This window comes from Pseudonaja textilis, chromosome 14 (assembly GCF_049901715.1).
Source record: "Pseudonaja textilis isolate UNSWEBS1 chromosome 14, rPseTex1.2, whole genome shotgun sequence".
NCBI classification, from domain to species: Eukaryota; Metazoa; Chordata; class Lepidosauria; order Squamata; family Elapidae; genus Pseudonaja; species Pseudonaja textilis.
In genome coordinates, this window is record NC_142003.1 from 5619782 (window position 1) to 5631837 (window position 12056).

Consider the following 12056-nt stretch of genomic DNA (forward strand, 5'->3'; position numbering starts at 1 on the left):
GCTGAAAATCAGCTGGAAGGCGCAGAGCAGGTAAAAGGGCGCCGGGGGGAAATTGTACACGTATGCGCGTAGGGCATGGGGGAGGGAGCCCGCACATATTGCCTCTGGGTGCTGGTACGCGAGCGCAATTTTTGGCACAGGAGCCCAAAAAGATTAGCCACCACTGCCCTATGCCAACTTCACTGAAGTGTCTTTTTGCCCGACCCCGTGCAAAGCAAGAATGCCACCTGCTTCATTACAGAAAACAGGAGTGGTGGGTGGGGAATATATGACTGGGTTTAGCTGCAATGGAGACCCAGCCTGCATTGTTAAATCTGAACAAAGCCACCTCTGAAAAAGGAAACAGGGTAGTTTAAAACCAGTTAGAAGGTTTGTTCTGCATCCGGCGAGTTTTATGAAACTCAGAACTGAACCAACCGATGCCATGCCCTCCAAGAGGTGCCCACGGTTACACAAAGAAACCTCAGAGGGGAGGGGGGCAGCGATGGGAAAGGAGACCGTACCGCGTAAAGATGAAATCCGGATCTCCGCCTGCAAACTCGAAATTTATTGGCACCCATTATAAAATGAACCGTTTGATCATGATTTCATAAAACGGTTCAGCCACCCTAATAAGGATTGTTCATGTCGTAGTTGTGTCCTAAGTAAGATTGAGAAATATAGATATTTAGGGATCCAAGTGAAGTTAGGGGAACATATACAGATTCCCCAGTCCAACCAGGATTAGTGGTTTGAATGTCGTTGCGAATTAGCTAGCACGGCAGTCTTCCTTTGTTTCTTTGTTCATCCCGGGATGAAACCAGATGCAACCAAAGCGACTCCCACCGTCAAGAAGTTGGCTGCTGGACTGTCCCTTTGAGGTACCACATGCCTCCTTGGCTTACACAACAATCCTGCAGGAAAAGGAAGAAACCGGTCAGACGTTCGGTTGCAATCAAACAAGCTTGCCCTGAATTTACATTCTGCAGCAACTTGAAGCCGTGGAAAACAAAGAGTTGAACCCAACTAGCATTCATGGCTTTTCAAAAACAAACACCAAAAAACCCCCACAGATTTTCACGCACCGTTTCCATTGCAAATTATACAACCACAACCTGGGAGGGAGGGAGGGAGGGAGGGAGGAAGGAAGGAAGGAGATGGTAATGAGAAGAGGGAGGGAGGGAGGAAGAGAAGGAAAGAAGGAAGGAAGGAAGGAAGGAAGGAAGATGGTAATGAGAAGAGGGAGGGAGGGAGGAAGAGAAGGAAAGAAGGAAGGTAGGTAGGTAGGTCCTGGTTTAAGGATGCTTCCAAAAGACAGCCAGGGTTAGAACTGATCTGGTGCTAATAGAAGGTTGGCTGGGGAATTCTGGGAGTTGAAGTCCGTGTGTCTTTAAAATGGCCACGGTTGAGGAAACATTGATCTGAGGTAATTACAAAATTCAGGACAACCTCCAGCTTCAAGTAGAGAAGATCAATAAATCTGTGGACTCATTTAGCAGTTATTTATCATCGTCTTCTTATAGCGACCCCATAATTCCTTGTGGAGACTGGGCAACTGAATGGAGCCGAGTGTTTACTGGCCGGATGCCCTTCCTGTTGCCAATGCAGAGGTTTTTTTTTCTGGCAGATATATTCTCATTGTGCCCAAAGAGAGAAATATCTGTATATATATAAAAAAATAAAATATTGTGGTGCTGTCAAGGCAATGACTGATATTCAGGGATCCTCAGAGACAATAAACAAGCCTCCTTCAAACATTTCCAAGGGGATTTGATGAGATCTCATTTCTCACCTCTGGGGAAAAAAAAAAGTCTGAAAACGCACAGTGCTTTTAGCTCCCTATCTGCCTGGAAGCGTGATGACAGGTCCCTCCAAAAACAAGAAGTTGCTAATTGCTGCTATTAAATAATTAACACCATGCCCCACAGATGAAAGCAAACAGAGACACGTGCCAGCTGCTTTTTTTTGCAAACATCTGGGCTCTGCGGTCTCTTCAACAGCCCTAAATCACTCTGACTTTTGGTATCTATTCTAGACAGCATTCAGATCTGAAGGACAATCCCAATTCAACAACTCAAAAGCCACAAACAACCAGGTACCCATTTAAATACCATGACTGGCGTAGACTGAAGTTCGCTGTGATGACCCGGGCGTGACACAAAAATAACTAAGTCACAAAAGTAGAATAAATTCCCTTTAATGCCTCCAACTTGGCCCCCAATGTCTAATTATCCTCACCTGGATATTAAACTCTTCCAAAAACAGTTCTGTGAAGGGAGTAAATGCAGTCCGAACCCAAAGTAAAGATAATTAGAAATTAAAAAAAAAAACCAACACAAATCACACTGAAGTAATTAACACAGCAGGCCAGGATGATAAATTGCACACTTCTACAAGATAATGCAACAACCACAGTTGGGAGGATGTCAAAACCCAGATAAGCCTCAACAAAGATAATGCACGCTTTGCTTCCAGAAAGGAGCTGAGTGCAAACGCCGCACTTATATCCTCTTCTCCCAGCTGCAACTAACGAAAGGGATCAGGGATCAACCCCACGAGTTTGGTCAACCTAGAGACCTGGGAACACCGATACCTTTGCAGGAGTGCAACCCAGGGCAGCTTCTGTGTTGCTTCACCAAATATAGAAAAAAAAAAATTAATTAAAAATTCCTCCCAGCGCTTCAGGTCAACCAGCAGTTCTGTTACACAAGAGACTCGGGGGGAAAAAGGGTGAACATAAAAGGCCGCGTCCCATGAGAATCTTCCTTGGGCTATCGTAACGCTAAATACACACCCTTAGTTCAGTTCAGAATTATAAGTAGATGCGCAGGTACGTACAGGTTCTCAGAGTGATTTTAAGTTTCGCCTCTAAAACAGAAGGGCTGCTCTGTGTCGTTTATTTTTGCCCAGGGTCAGTGACTGTGGGCGGCCATACAAATTTAGAAACAGAAATAAATAGATTTATTTAGAAAAACACAGATAGCGTCATGCCCCTGGTGGAGACGGACTCTGAGCAGTCAGAGAAGAACCCAGGCCCATCCCTTATCCATCCTAGGGCACGCAGGGAGGAGAGGATCAGGGTAAAATGTGGTCTACTTGGGAGGAGAGGGCCACGATCCTCTTCATGGGCTGCAGGTGTGAGATCTGCATAAGAGTTTGGATCTGCGTAGACTAAAGTGTTTTATTCCTAAAGAAGATTTATCTTGGTTGGCGTTCTTCCAACGGACTGTCCCTCATTATCTCCCTAAAGTTGGCAATTATCTATCCTGGTCTGTCGTGGAACTTTATTCAGTCCGGTTTGTTTTTGGCTTTTGCTTCGTTATCGGCTCTTTGAATTTGAACTGCGTTTCTTTCCTTTGAAATGTTATTTTGAAAATAGTTTACTCCTCCTCCACTGTGAACAATGAAACAGTGAAGCCAAGCTGAAGGCATTAAAGGACTTTTAGTTACGTTTTGGTTTTTGTTATATTTCTGAGATACTCTGGGTCATCACAGATAATCCTCAACTTACAAGTTTGTTTACTGACCATTCAAAGTTACAATGGTACTAAAAAAAGAGGATTTATGACCATTTTTCAGTTACAACCACTGCAGCATCCCTAGGATCATGTTGTCAACTCATAAAATATTTCTGTGGTCTTTTTAGAGTTGCCAACAGAAAGGAAGGGGGAAGAAGTGTGGAAGCTTGCATTCCATAAATGTTTTTCAAAGATAGTTTCTAGGTGATTGAAGTTTCTGCTGCAAAAAATTCTAACTGGAGAACATGATAGGTGACTCTGGGCTATGGATGTGTCCCGTTGGAGAATATGAATTATGATACACCCAGGGGGTGGGGGTAAACCAGGGTCAAAGGTGACAATGAGTGATGTCTCAGAGTCAGCTACACCCAGGCAGTGCTGGCACATTAACTCCCAATAAATCTTTTTTGGAGTTTGGCTAGAGACTCATGATTTAAACGGGGTTAAGTGTCAGAATCCTGGCGCATGTAATCAAAATTCAAGGCGCTTGTCAACTGACTCGTATTTATGACGATTGCAGTCACATGATCCCCTTTTGCAACATTCCAACAAAGCGAAGTCAGAGGAAAAGCCAGATTCACTTAATGACCAGATTACTAACTTAACCACTGCACTGATTCACTTAACAAGTGTGGCAAGAGAGAGCATCAAATCAGGCAAAAGTTAATTAATAAATGTTTCACATTGTGGTCATAGGTCAAGGACTACCTGTATTTATATTTGATTTCTATGCTGGCTGGAGAATTCTGGAGTTGGAAGTCCACAAGTCCGAAAGTTGCCAAGGTTGGACACCTTTGATTTATGTTGTTGTTTAGAACATGGGTCGCCAACCTTTTGGACCTCAGGGACCACCAAACTCATAATTTTAAATCTGCGGACCACCAAATTTTTCTTGTGGACCACCAGTGGCCCCCGGCCCCCTGGTCGGTGACCATTGGTTTAGAGTCCACCATGAATGACAGTCCAATCAACAGTTAAACAGAGTCCAGAGCGTTTACATTGCAGACACTGCTTTAAACATAAGTAAAACTTTACCTTCAAAACTTTATCCACCTCCTGTTTGTCTAGTTCTTCGCCATACTCCTGGGCCAGTTGGTTCTGGATGATGTTTCGACGCACACGGTAATTTTTGGAAAAGATTTCAAGCAAAATTTGCCGGTGCTTGAGGAAAAAAAGACAGAAACAGCAAGAAAAATACCAAGCGTGAGAAATATTAAATCAGAATTGATAGAAAGAAACGTTGGCTTCATTTGCTGAATTTACTTATTAATTTAAGCTGACCGGCATGTGTTTACAATGGCTGCAGCATCTTGGGTTCATATGATTGCCACTGGTGACCTTCCCAACAAGGAAAATCAATGGGGAAAGTCAGATTTGCTTAACAACCATGCACTTCACTTAACAGCAGTGATTTGGTTAACAACTGTGGCAAAAGAAGATTGTAAAATCAGATGCAAAACACTGAAGAATCGTGTTGCTTAGCGTGTTGGAAATTCTGGAAGGTGAAGTCCACAAGTCTTAAAATTACCAAGGTTAGACATCCTTGCTTTAGAGCAGGGGTCGCCAACCTTTTGGACTTCAGGGACCACCAAACTCATAATTTTTAATCCCGCTGACCAGCGATCCTGGGAAAATCCCCCAAAAGTCTGCAGGAAAATTCCCCACCCCGTTTTCCTACCAATCGATTGTTCTTTATTTGGGATCGCAGGATACTGTCTCCAGTTCCGTTCTCAGGGGGAGAGAGAGAGAGAGACTTTTGGCTTCATGCAAGGAAAGCAGCAGAAGTCTTTCTTTCTTTCCCCAAACTCCGCCAGAAATAAGTCTTTGTGAGACTTGTCACACCGGCGCAGCCTCTTGGAGCAGGAGGCCTTGCAGGGTCTCAAAGACTCATTTCTGGCGGAGTTTGGGGGAGAGAAAGAAAGACTTTTGCTGCTTTCCTTGCGCACAGCCAAAAGCATAAGAAGAAAGAAGCGGAAAGAAGCAGCCCGGTGGCCAGGCCAGGTACATGGGGCGTGTGGGGCGAGTTCCCCCTCCACCCTTTCCCTCCTCTCCTCACTACCTAGTGTTCGCAATGCAAGCGATGCAAGCCTTGTGTTCCTACGCAGCCTGGATTAGTTGCTTTGGGGGATGCTTTGCAGGTGACAATGGAGACCACCAAAATTTTATCACGGACCACCAGTGGTCCCCGGTCCACTGGTTGGCAACCACTGCTTTAGAGCACCTGATTTCCACTCGGAAGATTCTCTAACTTCCAAGTTAGAGAGTAACTTTTAACGTGCAAAACTTTGCCAGGAGAATAGTTCTAGTTTTCTTGCCTACCTGGTCATAAACATCGCCAGCTTCCCAAAGTGCAAACACCTTTTGTTCGTCGGGCAACGCTGTGGTCTGTGGGGGAAACTAAAAAAAAAAATTCAATAAACACACCGAACAAGATCACGTCCTCCTTAGCAGATCCGTGGTTTGCTTAAAAACTTGAAGCTTGTGATGTTTCCAACACCTCAACTCTGCAAGAAAACTATCTTTTTAAAGACAACCATAACTGACAAATTGTAAGACCTGAGCAACCTGAATATTTTTAAGCACGGCTGCCCACTTAAATATGGGCATTGTGTAGTTCATTATACATGCATCTGAGGTCTTCGCCCTGATCATGGCTTAGGTTGCTGACAGCCCAGCATGCATAATCAGACCCAGTAAAAGGAGAAGCCGGAAGGAGGGTGGAAAAAAGCAGAAAATCCTGTTTCTCAATTGCTTGCTGCAGATTTTTTTTCCCCCTAGGATATTTGCAACTGCAGACAGAGCAACAACAACATTATTGTAATCTAGTGTTACAGGGAGCAAAAGAAAATGTCTCCCAGTTTGGAAACTTGCTTGCTTCAAAGCTGTGACTCACAACCAAAATTGCCTTAGCTTCTGACACTGCCTTATAGTTTATTCCTGTTTATTTTGCTCAGGTCCTGTTATAAATCACAACCTGTCTGCTCAACAGCCCTTTTACTCCACCAATGAACTTCAGTTACTATCTCCTCCCACCCACCCCCCTTGCAGACAAAATGGCTTCAGGTAAATTCCAGGAACACAAACAGAAAAGTTTCACTGAAACAAGCTGTGAAGCTCAGGTTCTTATTACTCATGTTTTTAAGAAGTTTAATCCACTGGATGTTTCCATATTTGGATGGATCTCAGATCCCATACAGGCACTGCCCTTGACTTCCAATAGTTCATTCATGACAACGGCACCGAAAAAATTTACTTAGGACCGTTTTTCACACTTATGACCATTTAAGCATCCTCGTGGTCACAAGATTTAAATTTGGAGGCTTGGCAACTTGACTCATTGGAAAAAAAAAAACATTTTTCCAGTGCCGTTGTAACGAAATGAAACAGTTTAACAGTCGTAACTAAACTAAACAGTCACTAAATGAATTGTTGGAAGTGAAGGACTACCTATGCTGGGAGAGTTTTAATTTTTAATCCAGGCATCCCCCAAACTCTTTGGTTTATCAACTCCTTCAAGTTTTAGATTGTTCATTGACACCCCACCCCCAAATGATACATGAAAATAATTTGGAAACTACTACTTTAGTACAGGTAGTAGAAAGATTCACCTCTAAAGGTAATTGCACAACAAGAGAAAAGACCGAGTGGAGCAAGTGGCCAGTTTTAAGTTTCTGGGTGTTACCCTAAAAGAGGACCTGACCTGGGGTGCTCACATTGCAGCCCTGGTCAAAAGGGCCCAGCAGAAATTATACTACCTGAGCCTTCTCAGGAAAACAACGGAATGAAAAACTGCTGGTGACCTTCTACCGCTGCACTATAGAGAGTATCTTAACTTACTGCACCTCTGTATGGTTTGCCAATTGCACAGGGGCAGATAGGACAGCACTCCAGAGGGTTAGTGTCATTGCCCAGAAGTTCATGGGTTGCCCTCTCGCCTCTTTGGAAGAGCTTTGTAGCTCCCGCTGCCTTAAGAAAGTTCAAAAGATTCTCAAAGATCCATCTCATCCTGGGAACCCCCTTTTTTTTTAACTATTACCGTCTGGCAGACGGTACAGAATAATAAAAACAAGGACAAATAGGCTGAAAAACAGCTTTTATCCCAGGGCAGTAGCTCTGTTGAATTCTACTGTATACTGCGACATTAATGCAATACCAGGGGTTTTCAATTCAACGTATAGAGTGTGAAGGATGTATGCTTGTGTTTGTTTTCATGGTCATAATGTGCACTGAAGATGGTGTTTGATTTTGTTGTACAAGGTGCAATAACAATAAAGCAAACTAACTAAGTCACTTTTTTCAGTGTCGTTGTAACAAAATTAAACAGTTTAACAGTCGTAACTAAACTAAACAGTCACTAATTGTTGTTAATCAAGGACTTACCTGTGCTGGGGGAGTTTTAATTTTTAATCCAGGCGTCCCCCAAAACTCTTCAGTTTATAAACTCCTTCAAGTTTTAGATTGTTCATTGACACAGACACCCAAACGATGCATGAAAATAATTTAGAAACTACTACTTTAATACAGGTAGTAGAAAGATTCACTTCTAAAAGTAATTGCACAAGAGAAAAGATCCACTTACAGGCACCATGATCTGCTTGCAGCCTACGTCCAATACCATGTCTTGCAACATTTTGTCCGAAATCCCACTGAACAAAAGATTCCCAGGAGGTAAACCAGCCAGATGAAGGTTAAATAACCGTTTAAGCTCGTTCAGAGTCAGGACATATTGTTTCTTAAATGTGGCCGCCACAAAAGCTCGCAGTTCCTCGGTGACCCTCTCCGGAACTGGCATGTGGCCATTGATGGAGTCCAGGCTATCCTCCAAATGGATCCCGTTGACCAGTCCATTATTGAGATTCTCAGGGATGGAGGTCTCCATCGGTTCTTCGTCGCTGACCGGTTCCTCCTTGATACTGACCCCAAGGAGGCCCACTGGGTGAGGAGACTCGTCCAACCTGCTCTCGGCTTTCCTCTTTCGGTGGTCTTGGTCCAACTGGCTGTAGCTCTGGTTGACTTTGGACTTGGCCAAGTTGACCCTCTGCTCCCCAGAAATCACCACTGGAGCCACTGTGGAAATGAGAACGAGAACCAGGGTTAAGTGCTCTAGGGAGATTCTCAGTAATCCAAGGTCAAGGGTTGCTTATTTTTCAGGAGCCAATTGGGTTTTTTTTTTTTCTTTTGAAGACATTTCACTTCTCCTCCAAGAAGCTTTTTCAGAGCCAAAGATGCTTTTTGGAGGAGAATCGAAATGTCTTCAAAGGAAAAAACAACAACCAAAAAGTCCAATTGCCTCTTGAAAAAGCATCTTTGGAGGAACCAGGCTTAGCTCGGTTAAAACAAGAACCAGGATTAGTTTGGCCAAGATCATGGGAAGAACTTTGTTCTACCTAGATGTAAAGTACATAGGAAATCGTTAAGAAAAGGACCACTTTTGAGGATTTCATTTATTAAAAATAGCTCTTGAATTGTTCAGCCGCCATCACACACCTCGCTTTCCTCCAAGGTCTTGTGCACTAAACCTAAACAAATGACATTGTGGTAAGCTACGGTTTTTTATTCAACCATGGTTGTCTTAAAAAGCTGCCATAGCAGGATCGACTGAATCGAAGCCAAACCAGCCTCTGCAAACATCATTTTAGTCTTCTGTGACCTTTTGCTACCTTCCACCTAGTTGTCTCCGGTTCTCCAAACATCTTACTTGGCTGTGCTGCTGGTTTCTTTGAGGCCAGGTGCTCTTTGGACAGGTTGTATACTTTTTCCAACCTGAAAATAAGAGAAAAGAAAAATTTGTCTGTGGAAAAAGACCTTTAATGGCCTAGTTAGCAGTCACCCAGAATATGCAACACTTCAGATTTCAAGTGGAACAGAATTTTTAGGGATGTGCATACCCCACCTCTCAATATCTCTAAGGACCAGGAAAAGAAAGGGAAGGGAAGGGAAGGATAGGGAGAAGAAAAGGAGGAAAGGAAAGGAAGAAAAGGAAGGAAGGATAGGGAGAAGGAAGGGAAGGGAAGAGAAGAGAAGGAAAAGAAAGGAAGGATAGAGAAAGGAAAAGAAGGAAAGGTAAGGAAAGGAAGAAAAGGAAGGAAGGATAGGGAGAAGGAAGGGAAGGGAAGAGAAGAGAAGGAAAAGAAAGGAAGGATAGAGAAAGGAAAAGAAGGAAAGGAAAGGAAAGGAAAGGAAAGGAAAGGAAAGGAAAGGAAAGGAAAGGAAAGGAAAGGAAAGGAAGAAAAAGAGGGAAGGATAGTGAGGAGGAGGGAAGGGAAGGGAAAGGAAAAGAAGGAAAGGAAAGGAAAGGAAAGGAAGGGAAAGGAAGAAAAGGACGGAAGGAAAAGGAAGAGAGGAAAAGGAAAGGAAAATGAGGGAAGTGGGAGCATGGAAGGGGCTAAATGGATAAGAGAGGGGAAGGGGAAGAAAAAGGAAAGTGGAGAACGGATGAGGAAGGGAAGGGAAGGAGGTTACTTACTTGGCTTGAATGCCCATCCAAAGCATCTTTTGCCTCTGCACTATATCTGGATGCTTCTTGACAAAATCTTCGTCGTAACAGAGCTTGAATTCCCACCCTCGGTTTATCCTCAAGAAAGAGACGTGCTCCAGAAAGTCTTTCACATCTTCTGGACCAAGCTGCACCCAAAGAACATAATTTTTATTTTTAAAACTCATTTTCACAATGAAAGGCGAACGTTGCGCAATCTGGGCATCCGTAACTTCTTTCACAAACATTCCCAGCCAACTACAGGGCGTCCTTGCCTTCCCACCCACAACTGGGGCCAGCATTTCCATTCCTAAGCAAAGCCGTCGTTAAGGGAACTGTGCCTTATTTTACGACCGGGTTTTTCCCTAGGACGGTGGAGTGAGTCACAGGCGTCATTAAGCGAGCGACACGGCCCGTTCAGCCAATCTGGCTGGGAAAAGTTGGGAAACGGTGATCACATGACCCGGGTTTCTGTCACCGTCGTAAATACACGCTGGCTGCCAAGCAACCCAATTTTGATCCTGGGATGGTGAGGATGCTGCAAGGATTGTGAGGATTTGCCTTAAATCACTTTTTCCAGTGCTACTGCAACTTTAAATCGTCACTAAAGGAAAGTCCCATAGGTGTTTTTCCAAAAGGCAACCGGCCAGAGGTGGTATTTAGCAGGTTTTGACCAGTTCTGGAGAACCGGTTGCAGACATTTTGAGTAGTTCGGGGAACCAGCAAATACCACCTCTAACTGGCCCCGCCTCCATCTATTCTCCGCCTCCTGAGTCCCAGCTGATTGGCTGGGTCTCCTTTGGTTGCCCTGCACAGGAGAACAGAGCTGGAAAGCAGGTTAGTGGGCTGGGGAGGGAATGGAGAGTTTGCAGTATATCCTTCCCCTGCCGCGCCCACCAAGCTACACCCACAGAAACAGGAGTAAAAAGAAATTTGAATTCCACCACTGCAACCATTGGCCATTCTTGGTATTTTTTTTCTTGAAAACGTTTCACTTCTCATCCAAGAAGCTTCTTCAATTCTTTGGATGACAAGCAAAATATTTGCAAGGGGAAAAAAAAATAAAACCACAAGAGTCCAGTAGCCTTTTGGAAAAAGCACTTCTGGGACAAACATGACCCAAGACAGAGAAATCTCCACAGGCCTAGAGAATTGAAGAAGTTTCTTGGATGACAAACATTTTCAACCCAAGAAAATTTAGTTGCCTTTTGGAAAAAAGCACTTTTTGAGACAACCATGACCTGGAAGATTGAGGATCTCCACAGACACGAAATAAATGATTATTAAGTCGAGCCCTGCCTATAATCGGATAGAGGAGAGAATTGTATTTATGGAAATAATGGCCACCCCAAAGCTTGGGGTGTGGTCTTACAGAGAAAACAGGGAGACTGGACTACGCCCTAATAAATGCAAACTTTCTTCAAAGAAGGAACCTGCTACCACTTGTTTGTGAGCTCAAATATGCGTGCATGCATGCATGTACATACACAAACACATCTGCATATTGAAAGGACAAGCTCCCAAGTATTGGGGTGTAGATGCAAATTGCATACCAAAGACGGCAGTAATATAAAAAATAATCATCTGTAGAATTTGGGAGGAATTGCACTTTTGGGGTGGCGTGTCCTTTTTGAAAGAGGACACTCTGACCTCTTGAATTTTAACTACACCGTCATGCTAGTTACAAGAGGCAGAGATTTAACTCTGATGACGACAAGCCAGGATCCATGGAGCGAGAAAGTTTATTTCTAATTTAGAAGCTTTTGTGGGTTCCATCTTCACAGCTCATTGTGCAAGCAAGTTACTCTAAAAGTAGCTATTAACAGGTTTAAGAGATTAACAGAGTTGGAAGGGACCTTGTAGGTCATCTAGTCCAACCCCCTGCCCAAGCAGGAGATCCTACACCATTTCTGACAAATGGCAGTCGAATCTCTTCTTGAAAGGCTCCCACAACTTCTGTTACATTGGTTGATTATTCTGTCGGAAAGTTTCTCCTTATTTCCAGGTTGAATCTCTCCTTGTCCAGTTTCCATCCATTATTCCTTTTCTGGCCTTCAGGTGCCTTGAAAAATAACTTGACCCCC

At 43.7% G+C, this 12056-nt stretch overlaps 1 protein-coding gene across 1 annotated transcript in view; it reads right to left on the bottom strand.

The window, feature by feature from the left end:
• Nucleotides 1-526: 526 nt before the first annotated feature.
• Nucleotides 527-12056, bottom strand: part of POLR3E (RNA polymerase III subunit E) — a 28014-nt gene continuing 16484 nt past the window's right edge. Inside the window, exons 16-21 of the mRNA XM_087912726.1 lie at nt 9964-10121; nt 9196-9260; nt 8077-8564; nt 5817-5894; nt 4533-4658; nt 527-893 (exon numbers count right to left, since the gene is read on the bottom strand). Of these exons, the coding sequence (XP_087768852.1) occupies nt 828-893; nt 4533-4658; nt 5817-5894; nt 8077-8564; nt 9196-9260; nt 9964-10121 (981 nt within the window). The 3' untranslated portion in view covers nt 527-827. The remainder of the gene's footprint in view (nt 894-4532; nt 4659-5816; nt 5895-8076; nt 8565-9195; nt 9261-9963; nt 10122-12056) is intronic.